This window comes from Asparagus officinalis, chromosome 5 (genome assembly GCF_001876935.1).
Source record: "Asparagus officinalis chromosome 5, Aspof.V1, whole genome shotgun sequence".
Lineage (NCBI taxonomy): Eukaryota > Viridiplantae > Streptophyta > Magnoliopsida > Asparagales > Asparagaceae > Asparagus > Asparagus officinalis.
In genome coordinates, this window is record NC_033798.1 from 6,981,470 (window position 1) to 7,007,926 (window position 26,457).

The 26,457-nt window shown below is 31.4% G+C and overlaps 1 protein-coding gene across 1 annotated transcript; it reads left to right on the plus strand.

The window, feature by feature from the left end:
* LOC109842975 (60S ribosomal protein L36-2-like) lies at positions 5,140-9,009 on the plus strand. The gene is made up of 4 exons (XM_020411893.1): positions 5,140-5,237; positions 5,405-5,515; positions 7,217-7,416; positions 8,744-9,009. Exons 2-4 carry the CDS (start codon positions 5,414-5,416, stop codon positions 8,772-8,774), a joined length of 333 nt encoding a protein of 110 aa, XP_020267482.1. The 5' UTR covers positions 5,140-5,237; positions 5,405-5,413; the 3' UTR covers positions 8,775-9,009.

The window sequence follows — 26,457 nt, forward strand, 5'->3', positions numbered from 1 at the left end:
AGCTGGATATCATACCCTCCGTAATACACGTGTTAGACTTATTAAGAGTAAAACTTAGCGTAACCAGCTGTATCATAAGAGCATCGTCATCATAGAGAAGGGAAAGTAGCACATGCTACTATAATGATATATAAATATATCTAGGTCGATGCTCCACACGAGTGTCACCAGTCCAACTTGTTTCTATCATATTGAATCAACATTGGGACTACGTCTCCAAATAAGGGTTGAGTTACTACTGTCAGTGACCTCACTTATGGGCTTAACCCATTCTCCCTCGATGAATCCAGAACCACACTCCTGGATAGACCTTTAGTCAAAGGATCAACAAGATTATTTTTAGACTTTACAAAGTCCAGAATCACAATTTTGCCTAGTAGGCGTTGTATAGATTTATCAAGTCCTCTATATCTTAAGTTATTTTAAAATTAGCCATTCATATTATTGAATTTGACTTTAGGTCCCCTAGTCGATAAGTTATTTTAAAACTAGTCTATCCAGCCAATAGTACAAGTAGAAAGAAGAGGGATTAATTTTGAAATAATTTATAAGGATAAGGGAACTTAATAGCAATTTTAATTATTTGATGAACTAATTTCAATATAACTTCATGATTTTGAAATTTTATTCATCATATAGATAGAAGTTATAAGATATACCTCTTGATTTGATTTTCCAGGATATTGATTCATCACATCTCCTGTAACTAGGCATATTAGTTGGCGGAGCATATTTATATCAACTCTAATCATTTCCTAAAATCTCAAGAGAAAGCATTATACATGTATTCGAATGAAGAGCTATACAATGATTCTCACTATTAAAATGATAGGACATCAAAACATGTTAGCATAGTTATTGATGTATCTTATCGAGAAATTTCTAGTTAACAATAGATTATAATAATTAGACATTTTTATTTTAAATATCTAAACAAATTTGATATATGCTCATGTCAAGTAGAAATTGTAATGATCAAATATTATCAAGGAAGGAACTAAACAAATTTGATATATGCTCATGTCAAGTAGAAATTGTAATGATCAAATATTATCAAGGAAGGAATAGAAAACAAAAGCACAAAGCTCATGTCAAGTAGAAATTGTAATGATCAAATATTATCAAGGAAGGAATAGAAAACAAAAGCACAAAGGATTTGCCATAACTTCCAGGTTCTTTAGGAACACAATATGTTATACATTTAAAGAACTAAAGCCCAACACTGCTAATAGAACCTTTAGTGTTCAATAGATAGAGGAATCAATTTAGCAACAAGAAAATCTAAACAGCAGTTTTGAATGTAACATATAAGCATAAAGGTCATAGTCTATGTCTGGAGATGTAACTACATAGGGTTTGTGCAAATTAGAATTTGGCCCATAACGTGGAACTCAAAAACTACAGTTATATCTTTACATGCATGTATATGCACATACATGAATGACATTACTAATAGTTACATGCAAAGCATTCAAGAGAACCTTATAATATGATTTCATATCTTAAAGTATATTTCATACTTCATATGCATAAATTTTAAATTCTCGTATTATAATAGGTTGTAAATTTGTTGCCTACAAAGGAGACCTTCCAAATTTAAATTGGTTGCCTACAAAAGAGACCTTCCAAATTTAAATTGGTTGCCTACAAAAGAGACTTTTCAAATTTAAATTTATGCATATGAATTATTCTCATAATTTTGGTCCTCTTATTCATGGTTGAATATAAAATGTTTCATATGAATAATAACAATTATCAAATAAATACAATCACATAAGCATATGACGTATAAGCCCTATTTATATGGAAAACCCATATGGAATGATTTGTAATAAATTAATAATATTGCATATGATTGAAAAACAAAAGCTATAAATGAAAAGGTTTTTGTCAATACCACTAGACCAGAAACTTAACTAGATCAGCTCCTAACCAAAAACTCCTAAAGTAAAAAAGATCAAAGTTTTACCCGGGTAGTTTAGCCAGGTAAGGATAGTACTAGAGGGAGATCAAAGATCAATTAAGTACCTCGTTCCTTACGGAGCGCGTTACGCAACCCCTAAACCTTGTCTTAGACACCAACTAATCCAAGAAAACTTGAACCGGTTCACTTAAAGATTATTTGTTCCTTAACAGTATATGTGAATAGTGATTGTTAACAATAAATACGTAAACAATAACTGTAAAACAGTATCATAAAGTGTGGACAGTAAATGCATGAACAGTACTGGTGAATAGTTGTTTGCATTTTAAACAGTACTTACACTTTTACTATTTATACATGGCACGGTATTTTGCTATAGTAACTATCATGAATACTTAATTGCTACAGTGATATTAATTAATTATAATTAATTATAGCAATTAAAATAAAAAAAAAACAATTATAGAAACCATATTTTCTTAGAATGAACAGTAATTGTATTTTTATGAACAAAGATAAATAATTCTCTGATGAACAGTGCTCTATGTAAGCAGTAAGCAGATTTTTTTATAAATAAAACGAACATTAAGCCAAACTGTTTTTAAATGAACATTAATATTTTTAAAAATAAATGAACAGTAACGTTCTTAAAAATAAGTGAACTGTAATGTTCTTAAAAATAAATGAACTGTAACGTTCTTAAAAATAAATGAACGGTAACGTTCTTAAAAATAAATGAGCAGTAACTTTTAATTATATATATATATATATATAAATAAAACAAAAACAAATTAATCAAAGATAAAAATATAATTAGCAGAGACTATTTCAGGTGAACAGTAACAGAAAAGTCGGGATTTAAAAAAATAAGGTTTTATCCTTCCTTTCTGTATCTTTATGTATGCAAGCATAAAGTTTGTGAGAGTGTGCATGATGTGCATAGGTTTTTGGATCAAAGATGATGATATAATTCTAATTAACGAATTAATGATGGAGCACTTGCCATCACATTCACAAGAGACAAGATAGAGGAGGGAAGCAGACAAAGAAGCAAGAACATGTAGCCTAAAAATGTCATTAGGTGCATAATTATGTTCATCAAACTACTTGACTACAAAATTAAGTCCTATGCAAGAAGTATATTAGTGTAGATCTATTTAATTAGCATGCATCAATACATTGAGAAACATTTTCGGAATTAAAAAAAAGATAATAGCTATAATCTCAATCTTCTAGATTGTTGGAAATTATCTGTAAAACAAGATTACAACATAAAATAAATCCGAATTAAATAAGTAAGAGATAAGAAATTCAGGTCTGACGGGAGCAGTAGTGTAATCACTGCCCTAGAAGATTGAGGACCCACCTATCGCCCTGTCGCAGATGATCCTCTCCCCCTAGCGGTAAAAGCCCCCGAAAACAGCTGACCTCTGTACTCGGGCGAGAGTACAGAGCTTCAGCTCAGATAAAAAAGATTGCCCATAAAAATAATAACAAAAATTTGAGATGGGGAAAACAATTTCTTTTAAAACCCAAGGAGAGAAGAAAGCTTTATCTTATTCTTGTGTTTTAGAATGTGAATAATGGGTGTATATATAGGGTTGAGGGAGAGACAGAGTTTATTTTATTTTTCAATGTGGGACTAAACACAAAGGCAAAATTGCCTTTTCATGAACAAAATATCCAACAACAAATATATTGTGTGTTTGGTTAACTTGGTTATTGTAGTGTTAAAAGTTACGTATGCTACATCATTTAAGTTGATCAAGCAAGATTGAAGAGAAATCAAGATAAAATTGGACTTCATATTGTAATTTTTACTTTATCTTAGATTGTTAAAAGCCTTAATGCACACACACACACAAACCATGACTGAATTTATAAGTTCTAAGTCCCCTATTTGACTAATGATACCCCTAGTCGACTTATAAAAGAACTAATAAAAACTTAGATTTTCTGCAGTAAAAGTAACAGGTTTCAATGATACATTAACTTTAAAATTCTCTATAAAATCATAAAAGCATTGGATTGGGATGATTTTGGATTCATCACATAGATATTTGTAATACGCATCCAACACATCCAAAATAACTCAATTCAGATGTCGCAGTAAGAAGTTATGTCCATTTTAGTTTATGTTGCTGATTTTGCTTTTCTGGTCAGTTGATCGTTCACTGTAACAGTCGACCGACTAGCCTGTTTGCTCAAAATTAAAATCTCTCTGGCCAGTCGACTTATCCATACTTTAGTCGACTTATAATGGTAGTTTTTAACTATTAAGTGTTTGAATTTGGGTCAGTTTTTGACTGTTTTGTTTTGATTTTCAAATTTATTTTCAAACCCTTTAGACCAACCTAAGATTTCCATAAATAGACATGAGTTTCTCATTTGAAAAAATGATGAACAAGATTCATTATGCTTTGACTTTTGAAAATCTCTGAAATTCTGAAAAACTCTATTCATAACCTTCTTGTCCAAAATTCTCAGATTTAGCGAGACAAAATATTGAGAATTCCTATTAGCCACAGATCAATTAAGATCACTACACATCAAGGCTTATAGGATTGTTGTAATTTTCATCAAGAAAAGTTCTCTAGAGTTTGAGGGAAGAGGAAAGGTTCTCTCTGGTTTGAGGGAAGGAAAGTCCTTCTCTAGTTTGAGAAAGGGTTTGCAAATTGACAAGGAGATTGTCAAATTTGTGCAAGGATTATTCTTGTAAGGAAATCCAAGAATAATAAAAAATCTCAAGCAGGTTGCTTGAGAACTGGATGTAGATCTGGATGACCGAACCAGGATAAAATCCTTGTGTTTGCGATTGTATTTTTCCCTGGATTGATTTACTCTAACTCTTTTGTGATTGTTGATTATTGATTTAAATTTTTTTTTATTCCGCTGCTAATTTATTTATAATTTCGCAAGAATTTTTTTAAACACTATCCACCCGTGTTTTAGCATTGCATTCAGGATCCAACAGAATTATATTTACTCCCGTCTAAGGTAAACGTTGCCATCTTACCAGACTTGGCTCGGCCCTATCCATAAACAAGAAAACGAAAATATCAGAAAAGTATTTTTTTTGTTTCTTTGGAAAGTATCAGAAAAGGTGTTAAGGTCTCGAAATAGGCCCAACCCATTTGATTCAAGCCCAGTATAGCTCTAGCATTCGGGACCAGTAACTTCAACAGTTCAACTGATGGGCCGATTGCCAAAAAAAATAATGCAGCCCTTCTATTTAAGGCGCCCATATCTCGTTCCCTCGTCGTCTAGGGTTCTTTTGGCGGCTGCTAGGGTTTGCTCCCTCATCGAAACACAGGTAACGAAAATGAAGAAAACCCCCCAAGTGTTGCTCCATTTATCTGTTTTAATACTTTTTTTTTCTTTAAAATTTTACATGTGGATTTGCAAACCCTAGGCTGGGGCTAGTTCAATGGATCTGTTCATTGATTGTTTTTTTTTATGGTTTTGATCTGGAAACCCTAGGTATAAGAAATGGCTCCTCCGCAGCCAAACAGTGGGATCTTTGTTGGGTTGAACAAGGGACACGTCGTCACCAAGAGGGAGTTGGCTCCTCGCCCTTCGAGCAGAAAGGGGGTATGATTCTCAACTCTAAACACTAAAGTTCACATCTTGATGTGTGATCTTGCGTTCGTTAATTTTTGTTAATAGTTATTGAGATCTAGATAGATTCTAGTGTTCTGTTAATTGTTTATAGATGCCATTTGTTGCTACATTAAAATGAAAAGATATGGGTTAATATGTTCTCAGCTGGACAAAATGTGTTTGTTGAAGAAAAAGAGTTTATTCATCAGAAATGCATTGCAGTGCTTGAAGTTTACCCTTATTTATTTTAAACTGACCCACTTCCTAAATCATTCTTAGACCCCGAATACCATACTGAACTATTTTAACCTTAGTTTCTGTATTTCATCAGTTCTGTATTCAGTATTTAAAATGTAGCTACTTAGTCAACGTATAGCAATTTGCCCCAAATAATGACCATCTTACACTACACTTGTGAGTTTACTAATGGAGGAGATTGAAAAGGAAGGGAAGGGAACATAAATAGGAGAGGGGAAGCAAAAGAATGGGAAGGGAAAATTTAAAATCATGCCATGCTTGGGAGTTAAACGGAATGAATGGAGAGGAATCATTTCTTAGCCATTGGATTCATAACATGATGACCCAAAATCTTTCCCATCCACTACGCCACAAATAATTTTGGGGGATCACATCTTAGAGAATCATGGATAATTGAGGTGGATTTTATCACCTCCATTTCCCTCCATCCCTTTAAAAATAACTTCAAATAAGATGAATCTTTTTGCCTCCCTTCCACTATCCTTCATTCACCGCATACAAACAGGGCGTTAAATATAACTATAGGAAATTAGACAAAACTATAACATAGCAATAATGTTGCTCAGAAGCTGGGTTTAAACATAATTCGGCATGTTGGGTTGAAGAATGAAATTGGAAGTGAGTGGATTTAAAAATAGATCAACATAAAATTTTGGGTTTATAAACAAAAATACCCTTACTTTTAACTGACGAAAAACACTTTCTAAAGCTTTAGGAAAGATATGGAGATTTTATTTTATTTTTTCTTGTTTGCTATGTTTGTTTTTTGGTCTTGTAAGTTTGTCATACTGGACTGTGGAATATTTGTTAATGATATGTTGTGACTGCAAATATGGACGTGAGAACCTTGTGGAGCGAAGCTGATTACTCTTTTCCCCAACTTTATGTTTCTTGACATTGCTATAGAGTTGACATTGTTAAGGCTGTTTTGGTTGTTAAAAATGTTCACCTTTATATTCATCAAATATTTATGGTCTATGTACTATCGGAACTTGTTTTTCCCCCTTTTTCTTTCATGTCTCCATGTTAAGGGTGTTTATGGTTAATATTTGTTTTGGCATTCATTCATCAAATTTCCATGTACTTTGCACTACCATTAGCCTTATTTATAACTTTTTTATACATTCTACAGAACTTTCTCAGAGGATATTAGTATACTTGGGTTTATAGCTGTCGGAGAATGTTCCATTGATAGACTTTTTCCTACTCGGCTTTTCTTGCTGCTTTTCATGTTTAAAGTTTTATATACTTGCTATATCTGCCTTTTCTTTTGTGCATGAATAACTTTAATATTCAAAGTTGATGCCATCTGCTTTGATGCTGGTGAAGTTTGTCAGTTTATATGATTGATTGTATGAAGAACAATTTTCTTTCAAGTAAAGGTTATAGTATTTTCTTCTTTGTATAATATTTATTGCCTTTCTTGTGTTTCAGAAAACTAGCAAAAGGGTGCACTTTGTTAAAAATTTGATCAGGGAAGTTGCTGGTTTTGCTCCTTACGAAAAGAGAATTACTGAGTTATTGAAGGTTGGAAAGGATAAGCGTGCACTGAAAGTTGCAAAGAGAAAGTTGGGAACTCACAAGAGGGCCAAGAAGAAGAGAGAGGAGATGGCCAATGTCCTCAGGAAGATGAGGTGTGTTTAGTTAGATTCATTGTCGACTACTATCTACCTTGTTTTCTTCCTTTTTTAGTAGATATATTTTATCAGTGATGCATTACTTAGTCTATATGTGTTTATCACCATATATTAGCAAATGTCATTTACAAATTGTAGTTTAGTAAACTAGTTTCATTCTAGTATTTACACATTTGCACCTGAAACTTCAATGTCCTTTCTAACTTCTCTAGCCTTATATTTCAATAGCTTAGCAGCCAATGTTCTTACATAACCATAGTGCCAGTTGTTAGTCTAGAGAACAGAATAAATCACAACATATATCATAACATGCAATATACTCAATCTAATTGACAATTTTCTCTTCCATGTTAAGCTTGTTGGAAGCCTATGCTCCTTGGAAGTATAGCAAAAATTTTGAAAGAACGAAAGCATAAAGATTACACAGATAGCAACTATTCTGGTACTAAAGCAGTGAGACTCGTCAGGATTTGTGTACTCCAAAAAAATAAAAACTATAAACTTAGGTTGTCATGTTCATGTGTGGTGGAACGCCTTAGACAGCTACAATCTTATTTCATGGTAATAGATCAAAAAATCAACGCCTTTAGGTTCTACTGATGATTGATTAGAAAACATCTGAGCAACTTATGTTGCTTATATTTAATATTTAGGCGCTGAACGTCTGAGACCTTTTGAGGCATCGAGCTGCTTACATATTTATTAACTACAACCTTTAACAATAAATATTTATGAATATTAATTCATAATTTGGCTTATCAGAAATTTGATTGCACATGCAGCCTATTTCTCACTATTTATTTGAACTATGCCAGAGTTAAATTTGCCGACAACATCTATAACCGTTGAATGGCTGGGGCCAAGTTCTCACTATGATGGGGAATAAATCATTGTTAAAAGATTTATGAGCTATTTTAGCGTGAGAAACGCACCCCAGTTTTTTTTATTACATGTGCGTCCTCCATGCCTGTTGCCTATATTTACTTTCAAAAGCGCTTTGCCCAAAAATAACATGAAATAAATAGCAACTAAAATCAAAGATGTTCCTACGTTTTGGGCAAGGTAAGGTTCCCACAACCATACCCCAAGGAATAGAAATAAGAACAGTTAGTTGTGAATATGGATTGATGTTAATTCGTGATATCATTTTGTAAACACCCTATCACTTTAACCGAGTATATTTGTAGCCTCTAATTCTTACTGCCAGCTTTTGCTCACTTAAATTGATGTTTGTTTCATTAAGTCATCTCTTGTGCTGTCTTTGCCTGGGTGTTTGTTGCGTCCACATATCATTATGCTTATTGTTTGGTTTTACTATATGCAGGTCTGCTGGTGTGTCCGACAAGAAGAAATGATGAACTCTTTGCTTCAAAAACTCTCCACACCATTGATGGTTTAATATCCTACCGGGGTTTGATCTTGTTGGGAGACTTTTGCCTGTAGGATTCTATAGACAATTAAGAAGTTTTTGTTAGTAAGACAATCATTTGGTAATATTTTGTGTTTTACATTGTTAAAGAATGTTGCGCTTTGTTAAACCTAATCCCTAGTGATGGCTTCTAGTTATCTTGTTCTCCTGATTTGTGAAAGGTTTCCTCGTAGCTTTTATATTCATTATCACCTCTTTATTTTGTAATGCCGTTTTGGTATTATTTCTGAGGTGCAATTCCGGTGCTGCTGAATCATGGTAAGAGACGCTATGATGTAAAGTGTATAATGCTTGGGTACCTCATGAAGGAGGAAGCATTCAGAGCATCCAGTGGCATTACTGCTTTAAGTGTTGCATTATTGGGAAATCAATCCTTGAATAACTTGATTTGGAAGTATTTTGCAATTATTTATGGACGATGTCTTTATGATGCACCATTTATATTTTGAGCTTTGTTCACCGATTTTTTTCTCGTAACTGAGGGATTCTCAAGCCCAATATGGCGACCTCAATTGCGGAAGGATGGTGCAAAGAGCTATGTTGGATGGTTTACAGGGAACTACGTTATGTCAGCGCTAAAATTTGAAGCTTGACATTGTATGGTGATTGCGTTGATTTCGAATGGATTATGGGACGCATTTCATTTGCAAGCTACCATCTTCTGCTAGAGGGGAAATGGGAGGGGAAGACTGAACTAGATGGTGGCTGTAACTTAACGTAAAATTCTCAAAAAAAATTTGGTAGAAGAGTATGAATTAGTGAGGAAGTAAAAATATGCATCATGTAGTCGCAGGTAGGGGTGTTCAAAAAGCCCGCCGGCCTGGAAACCCGGGCCAAGTCCGGGCCCGGGCCGGCTCTTTGGTGCCCGGCCCTGGCCCGATCCAGAATAGTGAATATTTTTATTTTTTTATATGTATTATATATGTATAATATATGTATATATAAAAATATATAATATATAATATATGTATATATAATATATTTTTATATATGTATAATATATGTATATATAATATATTTCTATATATGTATAATATGTCATATGTGTGTATATATATACTCTCTTTTAGTATATAAGTATATATAAGTATAATCTCTCTTCTATAAGTATACTAGGTTTTATACACGTGCAATGCACGTGGTTGATATCATGATTAACTATTTTTTGATTTTTTTTTCCTAACTAAAGTTTGTTCATCGGTTCCACTTTAATAGTTTGTGCTTACTTTTGTCTCTAAAATTTATCATTGCGATTATTTATTTTCTTTGATGTTTGTTTAAATGAGCTATATCTAACTTAAATTTTCATGCTGATATTTGATTGATAGAATACAAATATAATCTGAAGCTAATTTAAATTTTTATATTATTTGGACTAACATAAAACCAAACTTTACTTGAGAAAGTATAGCGTTGCGAAAATAAAATATATTGAAACAGTGTTATACAAGAAAAGTGAATATTTAAAACTAATAAGGCAAGGTGATTGATTAAAAGTATGCTAAAACGATACAAAATAGAATATAAAATTTATTCCTAATCATTAATAGACTTCATAAAAATTATAAACTAAACATTAATGCTAGCTCTAGAGTATACTTTTAAATAATAAAAGCATCCACATAAGCATATAAAAGTACTAAAAAAGTTCATGAACCCCCTTTCTAAAGATTCCTAGTTTCATTCAAAACAATTAAACTATTCTATAAAATATTTAGAAATATTGTCTTTTATTCCTTTTATTTTATTTTTTATTGAGCTAAGATCATTCCTTCTTCCTCTTTATCTTTTTTCTTGGCAATTCTAGAATAGTGTCTTCATCATCTACATCGATTGTGACATCAGGCTGTTGTTGTATTTTTTTACACTGTTATCTTTCCTAGGCTTGTTATTCTTTGATCTTCTCGTTTAACTTCACAAAGAAGTAAAGTGTATTTCTGATGTTCAACACAAACTTTTTGATATACAAACTTTGATTTTTTTTCTATTTTAATGAGAATAAATTTTAATTTCATATATATAAAATTATTTGTGTTCCAAATTTATTGCTTAAATAAGATCAGGAGCTACATATTTTTCATCTACAATGAATTCTTCTGATATGCATCCAATAAGAGTTTCTATTATGTCAATAACATTACTTTTACTCTATCCCTATCGTTTTTCACAAAGATCTGAACTAAATACATGTTTTTTTTCATTAATAATTTGCCTTAGATTATAATATTAATATTTAATTTCTTTACTATTTGAAGGACAAAGTATAAAATTTATGAATACTTACTAATTTTTCTCATATCTTCCATGAAGAATTCTTCTTTGATTGAGATAAAGTTGTTAATTATTCTTCGATGAAACTCAGTCAGTGCTTTCTTTATTCATTTTATCGCTTTATCATTTGCAATGGAAATAACTTGATTCTTTTGAATGATATATTTGAACATTCTGATAGTTTCTCCATATGTAATTCATTGTATTATTTTACCTTAAAAATATTACTAACATCAGAGATTAATGTTTCTAAATTATAATCAATCGATGCTAAGCTATTATATTATAGTCTTTTATTATTTTTATGGATATAAACATCTATCAATTAAATGTTACTAATATATTTTTGCTGCTCCAACTTATTAGTAAAATTATATGCAATTACTTTGACTTATATGGTAACAATAATTTTAAAGCTATCATATATTTTTTAAAAATTTTATTTCTTGACCGAATATTTTTAATCATTTCTTACTTTTGTTTACTAGCATTAATTTAGACTACTTTTAGATGCTAAAAAGGGATAATAAACTCTTATGGTTTTGAACTTTAAGGGTGTGATTTATAATTTTTAAAACTTTGGGAGTATTTTTAAAAAAGTTACTTTTAAGTTTGGCAGTTGTAACTTCTATGTTTCATGTGTCGGTAGTAATTTTTTAATGTCAGAATATTTCCTACAACTCTAAAACTTTAAACATTCTTTTTGCGATTATTAAAATTGTAGATAAATTTTTGAAAAACTCAAATATCAGTGGTCTATAATAATTTTCAGATTTAATGTGTACTTGTTAGAATCTTTGAAATTTTAGAGTTTTTTGTGATTTTAAAATTTTGAAGAAGTCTTTTGTAATTTTTGTAACTTTAAGGTTAATTTTGGTAATTTTTTAATTTTTAGGTGCATGAAAGTAATCTCTCGAATTCATCTTTTGTTGTTTATAAATTTTAAAATTATTGAATTTTATGGTGGTTTTTTATAATTTGAACTTTTGAGGGTGTTTCTATAATTTTTTTGAGACATTGAATGTGTTAATTGGAAATTTTAAAGTCTTTAGAGGTTGCTGTTAATTTCTTAATTTTGTGTTTGTTGTTCTAAGTTTGAAATGTTAAAAATTTTCAGGTGCATCATGATAATCCCTTGAATTCACTTATGTTGTTTGAAAATTTTAAATTTTTATAATTTCAGTGTGCTTATTTGTAATTTAAACTTTTGAGTGTGTTTCTATGATTTTTTGAGATATTCAAGTGTTAACTGCAAATTTTTGATTATTCATAGACTGCTATTAACTTCTTGATTAATGTTTGTTGTTTTAAGTTTTAAAACGTTAAGATGTTTTTTTATAATTTTAAACTTTTCAGAGTATTTTGTGCAATTTTAAAACTTTTTAGGTTTTTTTACAATACTTCATTATTATTGTATATTAGCTACATATAATTTCTTTATCTTAACAAACTAATACCATAAAGTTGTTTTATATAATTTATTAATATTTTTTTAAATTGTTGAGTTATAGAGAGTTCACGTAAGATTAGAATATGATATAATTATAATTAGGATAGATTAATATATGAATGAAATATTTAAAATAGTGAAGGGTAATATTGATCAAGAAAAGATTTTTCTGAACTCGTGATTTTAAAAAGAGTATGATGTGATATGATATAAAAAAACAAACGATAAGATGAAGAGTTCTTTTTTCTTTTTCTTTTTTGACTCATTAGGTACCAAATTCAAATATCTAGATTGTCAAAATTTTAAATCTTTATCTAATTTCTCTATTAAATATAAATTTTGTATATTCAGAGATTTTCTATTATTAACATATGTAAATCAAATCTGAGCTTATATATGTATTAAGTAGGATAGGATCAGATTATTGAAGCTTATTTCTATTAATTAAAATTAATTAGAATATGATACAATAATAAGATAATATCTTAAAGGGTCAAGGGTATTTTTATCCATAGAAAGTTTTTCCCAAACTCCCTCTTTTAAAGGGAGTATGATATCTCAAATTGTAAATCCCTAAATATCGAACCCAAAAGCTAATACGAGAACAATAAAGAAAAGAGACAACCTATTACAATACGTAAAAATATATATATATATATATATATATATATATAAAGGAGGATATGATCGGATTATTGAAGCTTATTTCTATTAATTAAAATTAATTAGGATAGGATACAATAATACAGTAATATCTTAAAGAGTCAAGGGTATTTTTTTCCATAGAAAGCTTTTTCCAAACTCCCTCTTTTATAGGGAATATGAAATCCCTTGAATTCACTTATGTTGTTTAAAATTTTTATAATTTTATAATTTCAGGATGCCTATTTGTAATTTAAACTTTTGAGGGTGTTTCTATGATTTTTTGAGATATTCAAGTGTTAACTGTAAATTTTTGACTATTCATAGACTGCTATTAACTTCTTGATTAATGTTTGTTGTTTTAAGTTTTAAAACGTTAAGATGTTTTTTATAATTTTAAACTTTTCAGAGTATTTTGTGCAATTTTAAAACTTTTTAGGTTTTTTTTACAATACTTCATTATTATAGTATATTAGCTACATATAATTTTTTTATCTTAACAAACTAATACCATAAAGTTGTTTTATATATTTTATTAATATTTTTTAAAATTGTTGAGTTATAGAGAGTTCACGTAAGATTAGAATATGATATAATTATAATTAGGATAGATTAAGATATGAATGAAATATTCAAAATAGTGAAGGGTAATATTGACCAAGAAAAGATTTTTCCGAACCCGTGCTTTTAAAAGGAGTATGATGTGATATGATATAAAAAAACAAACGATAAGATGAAGAGTTCTTTTTTCTTTTTCTTTTTTGACTCATTAGGTACCAAATTCAAATATCTAGATTGTCAAAATTTTAAATCTTTATCTAATTTCTCTAGTAAATATAAATTTTGTATATTCAGAGATTTTTTATTATTAACATATGTAAATCAAATCTAAGCTTTTATATATATATGATTAATATTTATTCTCATTGAAATAAATAAAAAATCAAAGTCTGTATTTTAAGAAGTTTGTGTTGAACATCGGAAATACATTTAACTTCTTTATGAAGTTAAATGACAAGATAAAAGATTAACGAGCCCAGGATAGATAACAGCACAAAAAATACAACTCTAACCTGATGTTACAATCGAGTAGATGATGAAGACACTACTCTAGAATTAATATATATATATATATATATATATATATATAAAGGAGGATATGATCGGATTATTGAAGCTTATTTCTATTAATTAAAATTAATTAGGATAGGATACAATAATACAGTAATATCTTAAAGAGTCAAGGGTATTTTTGTCCATAAAAAGTTTTTCCCAAACTCCCTCTTTTATAGGGAGTATGATATATGTATAAGTATATATAAGTATATTTTCTCTTATATAAGTCTATATAAGAATACTCTCTCTTATATATGTATAATGTATGTATGTATGTATGTATGTATATACTCTCTCTCTTAGTATATATGTATATATAAGTATACTCTCTCTTATATATGTATACTCTCTCTTATATAAGTATATATAAGTATACACTCTCTTATATATGTATAATATATATGTGTGTGTATATATATATATATATATACTAATATACTTTCTCTCTTAGTATATATACGTACGTATACTCTCTCTTATATATGTATACTCCCTCTTATATAAGTATACTCTATCTTATATATGTATAATATGTGTGTGTATACTCTCTCTCTTAATATATATAAGTATATATAAGTACAGTATATTACAACAGCTATTTCTTCCCTATTGGCCCAACGGGCAACGGCTACTTATGCGATTCTCTCTCTCTCAAGTTATAACTTATAAATATATACAATATATTTACATATAATATATGTATATATAATATATAATTACATAATAATTTGTAAGTATATACTAATGCATAATTATATAAAATATAATAATATTAAACTAATTTTTAGTATTTTTTATCAAAAAAAAATTTAAAAAAACCTAGTTGGGATGTACTTATCTATTGTGATGCGATGAATTCCAAAATAAATTTATACTTGTAATTTGCAAATGATTTATTAATTATTAATAAAGAATTTATTTTTATAATTTTTTATTTGTAATTTATGTCATTTTAAGTGATTAATAAAATTATTATTTTCTATTTTTTTGTCTTTTTTTATAAGACAGGCCTAGTCGCAGGGAAACCAGGATCGGATAATTAGAAAACAGGAGCAGCTAACCGTTTCTAATAACATTTTTGCAAGTGCTTATTGTTCATAGAATTCATCTGAATTCTGAAAGTTGGAAGGGATATGTAATTGATGTATGGTAAAGATGAGTGAAATGTACAAGGAACAGTTATGAACACAATTTTTTACTAAACTGTAATAGGGGCGGATCTACATAATCATTGGGGTGCATTTGCACTTCTGGACATTTTCAAATAGGCATGTAATTTTCACAATGTACCCCCAGGGAGGTTTTTAAAATTTGAACCCCAACAGTCTCTAAAACCACTAAAGAAACAAATAGAAATTTTAATTATCTCAAAGCGCAAGATGAAATTTTTTTCTAAATTCCTCTGCCTACCCTCGCGTGAGGAGGCGGAACAAGCGTTGTTCCGCCTTCTTACGAGGAATTGTTAACCCTTCTTTTGACGGGTTAAATGTGTTTTTGGGGTCACGTGAGGGTTTGTTAACCCTTTGCTTTTTTTTCCTGTTTGGCAGGCTAATGAGGGGTGTTTTTGGGGTCACGTGAGGGTTTGTTAACCCTTTGCTTTTTTTTCCTGTTTGGCAGGCTAATGAGGGGTTAAACTACCTTAACCCCTCATTTAGCCCCTTGCCAAACGCAGCCTTAAAGCGCAAATTTATTAATGCCCATGACAATATAGAAACAAATATTGGCTTAAAGAAGGAAAATTTTGGATTTCTTAATTCAGGTGTTATTCGCCATCTTTCTTTTATATATCCATCTATTCATATATCTAGCATGTGTATATCCCTAAATTTCCACCAATTTTTCGAGGACATGATAATATCTACAGCTTGAACGTCATGTTAAATTTGCAAATTGTTTGACGTTGCTCCCATACAAATGAACAGCAATAATCCAAGCCACGGCCTTACCGAACATCTCTTCGTTATTTAATCGTCAGCAGGACCACCATTTGCCTTTTTCCAGAGGCCAAAAAAAAAAGACAGAAAAATGACAATATTTGCTTGTAATATATAGTCTGATTTATTATCTCGATCTCTGTGTTCTATTCAACAGATTGAACATTTATTGGCAAGAACACTCACCAAGTCCCTAATATATCTCCATGAAATATAATTCAGTAACATGTTTTTATGTATGGTTTATGCTTGAAACCATAAAAGTTGAATCAATATTAGAATGGAGCTTCCATGGAATTGCAACAAAGAACACCATTATTGACTGAAGCCCACTTCACCCGTCCTTTGGTTGCCTGCCTCATAAAGCAAAGCCTAACTGCCACTTGATTGGACGAAAGTAGTAAAATTATGAAGCAATTTGCAAATTTCATATGGGGTTATAATTATAGATAGACCCCCCACCATATGGCCCAACTATATATGGATGGATTCCCTGTAGTTCTGTTGTTGTCGATAGACCCCCTATAGTACTATAGCGTAACTACACACCCCATAAATGAACTTTTTTTTAACTCTTTCATCCTTAGCATGTCTATTTGTCAAAAATAATTCTCTCTCTCTCTCTCACTCTCTAAAATATAGTTTTAAAAAAAAAAGTTACGTTCACACACGCTGTCTATTTGCAACAATAGAACTACAAGGGGTTTATCCGCAACCGATACTACATATGGTCTATCAGCAGATCAACAATTAATTCTATTATATAATCACTCAAAAAGAGAAACCCAAGTAGTGATACCATTAATTAAGAAGATGGGAGGATTAATGAGATCTTTCTCGTTACGGACGCATGTAACAGTGTAGGCGACATGCACACAAACTCACGCACAAAAGCAACTTCGAATCTGATTCCTGACCTCCTGACTGTGATGTGTAGATCTCTGTCGATCATGTCCATGATTGAGCTCATGTGCTGCAACGTGAGAGAGAGAGAGAGAGAGAGAGAGAGAGAGAGACTTGCAAAGCCAAAGCTGCTGCATGTTTATCTCTAAAATCTCTAGCTACCTACGTTATAATACAAGTCAGTTGCGGGCAACTACATTAGTTGTTACTGTTGCCAGCAAGTAACTAATTAGTTTCAAAATTTTTAATTTGTAGTTGCTATATACGTACTTATAGTATTGTTTTGACGTATCAAATATTTTGGACTTTATGTTGATATTGATTATAATCGGAAGGTTGTAAATGTAAGTCTTACACTAAAATTTGTGTGTGTCATTGCTGTAATTGAAGTTCTTTCATACAGTTGCATTTATAATTAGTGACCAAAAAACGCACAACAGCAACTAAATTAAAATGTCTCTCCTAGGTAGTATGTAGTTGTATTAATTACAACGAGTACTTCCGTGCACGCGATGCGTGGATGACACAAAACGTGGGAATAGTGTTGTAATCAAATTGCCAGTGAAATGAATAGATATAATTTTGAGTATCCTTTTGTTTTCTTTTTTATAATACTATTCTAAGTTTAAGGTCGTTTATGTGACTTTTTTTTTTCAAGTCTAAGGGTATCGTGGGGGCATTTTTCTTGATTTATTTTAATTTGAAAGCATTTAAGAATTATTATTTTTAGATGTAAGAGCATTTTTAGCGTTGCAAAAGTTTGGCTCACAATGAGTAAAAGAAAAGCTTTTCTTAATATATAGTACTATATTAGCTTTGAACAGCTAATCTAGGCCTTAATCTATTTTTTGAAATATCTCAGGTGTATATAATAAAAATGAAATTTAAGATATATCTACCTCAGATAGTAGCATCATGATTGTTGCATCTATCTTTAGTTTTGGATGAATTGTCATGTCTCTTTATTTCTTACTCATGCTTCCCTTTCTAATAGTACCTTATCATTATCTACACCTGACAAGAAAATACCCCTGAAGGATTTCCATTCTTTTCCCTTTCTCTTTTCATTTCTTGCTTTGTTTTCTTTTTGAATGAGAGAGGGAGATGCATGTGAGAGAGAGAGAGAGAGAGAGAGAGAGAGAGAGAGAGAGAGAGAGAGAAGAATGTTGGTACTTGTGAAAGCAGAGTAGAGGCTAGATTCCCCTGAAACATGGACTGCATTTTAAACATTCATCTATAAAGAGAGAGGGGACTCTTTTGGGAATTTCACCTTTATTTGGCTTTTTTTTTTTGGTTGATTCAGCGCATGCTTGTTTCTACATCTATGAAGACTGAGCTCTGGTCTTAGGTTGTGTTTTGACTAACCAATTCTCTTGTTTCTTGTAACTGTTTTTGGGTTTTAGTATAGTGAGCTCTCTTTCCTTCTGAGCAAAAGTTAAACTACTTACAAAGAACTAAAAAGAATTCAAATCCTCTCCGTTACTATATAAAGTAATAGAGAAATCACCACTTTTCTTATAGCCGTAAATTAATTAACGAAATGTTTTGATTTGTCTTGTAGAGTATAAAATAGAAACTAATTAATGCAATTGATGGGGATATGATAAGTTACTTTTGGAATTGAGTTACAGTTCTTCATCATCATTCATTTAATAATCAACAGTTTGTGTTAAAAGTAGTGATATCTTTGTCACTTTTTAGTAGTGGAGCGGAGGATCCAACAACATACTGCAAATAATCCAACATCATCTTACAGACTGAAACAAATTAAATACCGCAGACTCTTTTTAAGTCCTTTGCCTCTTTGTGATCTCTAATATTAAAAGAGAAACGAAATTTTATTAATACCGTCATCAAATCAAATCCAACAACATAGTGCAGACTCTTGAAACAAAAGTCCTTTTTTGCTTCCTTGTGATCTCTCGAGATTGTGCAATATATCGTATATTATATATATGAACAAATTTTAGCGTCGGGTTTTAGTCTGTTTTTTTACTGGTGAGAACAGTACACTACCGTATTTCTAGTTCTACCTATCTAAATAAAAGTCTCCAGCAAGTAAGTGAAATTAAATATCCCATGAATTAGTAAGGAAAAAAAAAGCCTGCTTTCCCAAGAAAATATATATTTTTTGAACAATGCAATATGGAAAATTAGGAAAAACTGATAGCGTGAAAAGACTATTTATTTATTTTCCTGAAATATCTTTTATGTATCAATTTACATCAATATCTTTTCAAGATAAGCGCAGATCTCTCTCTAAAGAAAAGAATTTGAACTTTAAAACACGTGCTGTATTTATGGAAATTTTGTTATAGAAACAAATTATAGGCGTAATGACACTACATACGGAGGATGATATATGAATGATTGCAACAAAGTTGATTGAGACAAGTGAAGAACTACATGATGAAAGTATAAATGTAGCATAAAATAGGTTTGCATCTTGAAGGAATTCAGGAAGATATCATTATCTTCCAAGATCCAATTTAATTTGATCCTTTCTTGTTGGTGGTCAAGATGTGTAACCTAGAATCTGCGCAAGCATGCATGTGAATATGCAGACATTTCTCATGTAAACAAGCTGCGGCACCGTTGAAATGGAACGATATAAACAAATATCTAGAAAACTGATGTTTGATCAAATTATGTAAATAATATAGTACTTTTGGAAAAAGTTCGGTTTTTCAACATCTATGTTATACTATGAAAAACCAAGTGAGGGTACCAAAGAGTTTGAAGGACAATGGAAACTCACATTCCAAATATAAGGGTATTTTAGTAATTTTATTAAATCTATATTATTATAAAATGAACATTGTGAGGTAGTCAATAAGTTGAATGAAAAGAGGGCATGTTCTCATTCTTTTTTATTTCTAGAATGTTCCATAATATCATACAACCATTTTTTTCTTTTTTTTTTCTTTCTCCATCTTTTTCGTTTTCTAGAATAATCCACCTTATAAACATAGGACTTGGAGCATGTAATTAAATATATATCATATTTAGGTTATAAAAGGATTACAAATGAAATTATAAGTTTTTTCAAGTAAAAATAATAACATGTGTGGCAATAAAGGTCAAAAGAGTGTCAAAGTATAAAATATGAGTTTGTTTCTGTTAACATCAGTTATCAAACAAGGGCTTATCTAAGAGTTTGTGGAGTGATTAGGGTCCTCTAACTCCTCCGAATGAATGGTTCTGGGGCTTGTTGTACTTCCCTGCACATGAAGGAACTCGTAAGAAGGCAGAGTTGGGTTCTCCGCTTGTTCCTCCGACGATCAAGTCAGTAGGTGATCTCTAGTGGAGAATGTACAATTAGCTCTTAGTTACATAAAAAGACCAGAGAGAGTTACCTCATGCAGTGTCGCTCCTTTTATAGTGGATCTGAGGGGAAAGAAGGTAACTTAGGCCGAGTCCAACTAGGCACCTGAGTCGGCAAACATATGCTACGTGTCGATTGCTGAAGAAGGTGAGTTACCTAGTCATTTATTGTAGTAATGACAGCAAGTGCTTAGTGTTGACTAGGTCCGATGAGTTATAAAGACTATGGAGGCTAGAGTAATGATGATGTTGTCAGGACAGTTAATGCGAGAGTAGTCGACTGGCGAGGGGTCCAAGGTAACTAGGGTAATGATGATGTTTTTAGGGCAGTTAATGCGGGAGTAGTCGACTAGTGAGGGGTTCAAGGTAACTATCGTTTTTCGACTCCTCATGTCCAGGGTCGAGAAGTACCAGCTTTTGACCCGGCTACACGAGATGTTAGCTGAACAGTGAGCCGAGTCGAGTTGCTTGTGGAGTCAATTGAGGGATTAGCAGAGTAGTACCGCCTTTTGACTCGGTTACACCAGATGTCGGCCAATCAAGTCGGCCACGCTGAGGCGGGAGTTACTTTGGTCTTGAGTTAGTCGGATTAAGCATAGTGTAAGACACGTGTCGACTTCTCTGTGGAGATTAATATTTCATATTTTTAGGAGTATAACAATTTTTTTTTTGAAATTATAAGTTTCTTGCATTAGTAGAATGCACACTATTCTACAACAAAAGAAATAAAAATTATAGAAATGATATTATAATTGACTAAAAATATTTTCTTTTTCCCTATAGGATAAAAGGATAGTTTGTTCAGCTTCAAGGTCTCATATATATTTTTGACATATAGAAACTTATTAAAATATTTTGCATCTCTTGCATGTGGGACAATGCTAATATATATACAATTAAAAAGGATAATAATGTATGTTAACATGTCTAATGACACATTCACACATAAACAGATTTTTTTTAACACTAGATAGACCTAGGCTTGTCCATCGCCCGGAAACCCCGGCCTATTCTTGATACCAAACATAATTTTTTGTGTTTGGTAGTGAGATGTCATATTCTCATCCATCCATTCCAATTCCCAACCACTCCCCAACCCATATAAATATGGGTCCCGATTTTAATGAGTAGAGGGGAATATGTCACATCACTACCAATCATAAAAACTTGTACTTGGTACCAAGTATTGGCCCTATAGTTTTCATGATGATTTGTCAAATAATTTATAGCTAATCTGTTTTCTAGTTTTTTATGGTTTGTTTTTCTCTTTATAGGAATTCAACACATGGCGATCAAGAGTTAAAGATTTAAGTTCATATGTGTGCATTCACCTAGGTATAAGAGAAGTGTATTTACATATATCGTATGACTATATTTAAGCTCAATATGTAAACACAACACAAGTTTGACTTTTTCTATCATACAAATGATTTTTTATCAAACTTTGTTATAATAGTTTTTATTTCATGTTTACATCTCTCTCATACTTCATAATATATGTATAATGTATGCATGATATATATACACATGTTTACAAGTCATAGTTTAATTTTTGTGTTAACGAAAAACAAGTTTTATATACACTTTTCAAAAACAGTGGGTTTTCACAAACAAAAATTGTATTTCTAAAAATTCCTTTTCAAACATGTTTATTTTATCATTTAAAAACTTTTTCCAAAATTTTACTATTTTTAGAATTTATTTAATTTTTTTATTATATTTTCAAAGTCAGCTAAAAACCTGTATATTTTCTGTATCAGTTTGCGGTCGATCGCCACGGTCGACCATCACGGTCGATCGTCACGATCGATCGCCAGCAGTTTAAAAACCAATTTTTCCTTTTAATGGATCACGGTCGATTGTGACGGTCGACCGTGACTCATCCAAAGTCTTTCGCGGTCGACCGCCACGATCGACCGCCTGGTTTCCAAAGCTATATTCTTTCTTTTTGTGCTTCGCGGTCGACTGCCAGTTTTTCACGGTTGACTGCCGAATTGACCGTTGTGTTACAATGATTATTTTCTGATTTTATTCTCTGGGGGTATTTTGGTCTTTTCATTTTGGTTTTGGCTGATGTCTTGAGTGGGTATAAATACCCCATTGCTTCCCTCTTTCAAAATACCAAGAGTTTTGTTTACAGTGAGTTTTATCAAAAGATTAACAATGTTTAAGCTGGTTTTGTTTGTCTGTTTCAAAAGAAGTTTTCTACAACAAGAAGAGGCATTCAACTCCAATTGAGGATCTTATCCTCATCATCTCTCTACAGTTCTTCTTGTTCATTGAGAAGTTTTCTAAACTCATTATCATATAGCTTATTAATTCATTTTCATATCTTAGCTATATAAATTGAGTTGCATATTTTCTATTCACTTTTATCACACACACCTTATTGAGCTTATAATATTTTCATACAATATATTGTTGGGTAGTAGTGTGTGATTTAGTGAGAGTGAGCTTCATTGTGTTCTCATTTATAATCAAGAATAAATCATTGTATTTAAACCCCTATTGTGAGTATCACTTGTACACCGAGAGAAGTGTGAGGCGTGAGACGAGGTCGAATCCAATAGGAGTGGCGTCGATTAACAAACCTAGGGAGAGGTTATATCCGAGCACTTGAGGAGGAGGACACGGGCTAGAATCCTACACTTAATGTGTAAAGTGTGATTACATAGTATTTGTTGTGTGAGAGTTTTTGGTAAACTTGTAAACCGAGTGCATAGATTCGAGGTGAGGAGCAGGGACGTAGGTCGTGGGGACCGAACCTTGTAAACATATCGTATGTTTGTGTTTGCTTAGCGTATATTTTATTTGTGCTTATTTTTCACATTGTTGTTCATATATTTCTTGTAAGAACAAATTAATCAATATAATTTTAATTGGCATATAATCAGGATTAGATTAGCATAAGATCCTAATCACCCCCCTCTAAGGTCTAACACCAAGCATACCCATTTTCCTCATATATATATATATATATATATATATATATATATAATATATATATATAATATATTATATATATATATATATATATATAATATATATATATATAATATATAATTATAAATGGTCATTAATGTGTATTTATATATGTGTGTGTGTGTGTGTTTTGATAAGTATATTTATATGTGTTTTTATAGAATTACAGTTATATAAGTATATATAAGTGCTAATAATTATATATAAGTATATTGCATCTAGTATATATAAAAGTATATCATATAAGTAAACTGTATAACTGTACTTAAATAAGTATAATGTAAGTATGTAATAAATACATCTATAATATATATTTATTTGATTCTCTCTCTCTCTCTCTCTCTCTCTATATATATATATATATATATATATATATATATATATATATACACTCTCTCTCTCTCTCTCTCTCTCTCTCTCTTTCTCTCTCTTAGCATGGTATAGATACTAAGATATAACAATATAAGTATATATAATGTAGTTATAAGTATATTTATATGTGTATATTATAGAATTATAGTTATATAAGTGTATATAAGTGCATAAATAACTGCGGGGGGAACAAAAAAAAGGGCGGTCTTAATGGCGTTTTTTAGCGGGCTATCTTGGTTATGCTAACTTGCGCCTCTGTCGAGATCTAAATGGCAAAAAAGAAGAAAAATAGTGGGAAGGAGATCTTAAATATTGGTCTTCAAGAGTTTACTTCCTCCTGCTGATCAATCTAATACTATATTTGCTGAAGATGATGAAGTTCTCATCTCTGATGTTATGGGTTCAACTGGTCCCAGAGGTGACAAGAAGAAGAAACTTTTGGCGGATGTTCTAGATTCAACAATTCAAACAGAAGATCCGAGGGTTGGGGTTCAGGTTCGTCACCTAAGTTAGTCCCCTCTTTCTCTTGGTGAAACTAGTAGATCTGCTAGAATATCTTGGGCTGATGATCTTGATCTAGAAAATACTCAGCATCCAGAGTCAAGTAACCCTAGTATTGTTCCATCTATTTCTTAATTGAATATTGGAAATTCTATTGTTCCATTAAATTCAGTTGAAAATCTAGAAAACGTAAGTAGTTTGGATTCTATAGCAAATTCAAATGTTGAGAAATCTACAACAGATTTGGTTCAAGATGTGAATACTAAGAAAAGTTGAGTGAGTTTCTTTACTGATAATAGAAAGCCTCGTTGTGGTTTGGATGTGAACTATTTTTCCTCCAAAGTTGATGATACTGTGACTTTTAATAATGAAGAATAGAATGAAAGAGCTTCTATTTGAAATTTTTTCCTTGTTGGTCAAGTTCTGGGATTAAATGTTAAATTTAAGGCTATGAAAAATTTTGTGAAGAAAGTATGGGCTAATTTGGCTAGTCCTGAAATCTGTCTTCTCAAAGTTGGTTTGTTTCTTTTCAAATTCAAGAATAAAGAATATGTGAATGATATTCTTACAAATGGACCATGGTTCTTTGGTTCTAGACCTCTATTATTGAAGCCCTGGTCTATAGGGGAGGATTTTGATAGGGTTAATGAATGTATCTACCCTATGTGGATTCAATTACCAGCTCTAAAACTTAACCTTTGGAATGCAAAATGTATAAGTAAGATAGCTAGTGTCATTGGCCACCTTATTACCACTGATAAACTCACAGCAAACATATAGAGATTGGCCTATGCTAGGGTGCTAATAGAAGTTAATATGTCTTCCCCTCTTCCTGATCAAATCCTAATACAAGGATCTGATGATAAGAAGTTTAATCAGAAAGTGATTTATGAGTTGAAGCTAAAATGGTGTAAATATTGTAAACAAGTGGGGGCATGATACAAAAAATTGTAGGAGACATCCTATAATTCAAAGGTGGATTCCTAAACAAAATATGAATACAAACCATGTTGTCAATTCAGTTAAATATGATGTTCATGATAGTAATTCTGGTAATTTTAGAAGGCATGAAAGAATTAATAGCGGTGAAGTTGGTAAAGAGGATGAGGTAGCACAAGTTAATATGAATTCTATGATACATGTAGTTCATGGCGGTAACTCTGGAAATCTGTATTTTGACAGCCAAAGTTCTATGCATATAATACATGAAAAGGAAGCTGAGATAGTTCTGGGTAATAAGGATGCTGGTAAGAATAGCATCAATGCTACTGAGCACTGTTCTGTGCATGTTGTGCATGTTCAGCCTGATTCTGTGACAAAAGTCAGATGCAAGGATTCAACTCAAACTGAAAATTCATGGATAAATGTTCAAAGAAGTAATACTAAAAGGAATCCAAAGTACTCCTTTGCTTCTTTGATAATATGGCAAGTGAAATTGATCCCTCTACAGTGGATAGAGGGGGATTAAACTGATGAATATGACCTTTTGGAATGTTAGGTGATTGAATAAATCCCCTAAGTAGCATTTGGTAAAGCAACATCTTTTACAATATCATCTCTCTTTTATTGCTCTTCTGGAAACAAAATTGAAGGAAGAAAATTTTCCAATCGCAGCAAAAAGAATTGAAAATAATTGTAAATGGATTTCAAATGTGTGTAATGCTGGTACTGCTAGAATTTTGATATTGTAGGGTCCTAATTTGCTGGATATTCAAGTTTTAAATTTCTCTGCTTAGCATTTAACATGCACAATCAAGTTTAAAGATGGAAGAATAGACTGTATTATATCATCAATGTATGGTTTTAATCAATTGGAGGCTAGGAAGAATCAATGGTCAGATTTATTTCAATTGCATCAATCAATTGGGAATACTCCTTGGCTTTTATGTGGGGATTTCAATGCAATCCTTAGCAATGAGGAAAAACTTGGAGGTGCGATACTTACTGATACTGACACTAAAGATTTTAGTTTATTTTTAGAAGATTGCCATCTCTCACAGTTAAAAACTACTGGATATTTTTTTTTGGCACAACAAGCAAGATACTGCTACCAGGGTCTGGAGTAGATTGGATAGGGCCTTGGTGAATGACTTCTGGATCCATTTATACAATTC

Coding starts and splice junctions, on each gene's coding strand:
- LOC109842975 (XM_020411893.1), top strand. CDS start 5,414: ATGGCTCCTCCGCAGCCAAACAGTGGGATCTTTGTTGGGTTGAACAAG. Junction 5,516..7,216: donor GCCCTTCGAGCAGAAAGGGG/GTATGATTCTCA, acceptor CTTGTGTTTCAG/AAAACTAGCAAAAGGGTGCA. Junction 7,417..8,743: donor AATGTCCTCAGGAAGATGAG/GTGTGTTTAGTT, acceptor TACTATATGCAG/GTCTGCTGGTGTGTCCGACA.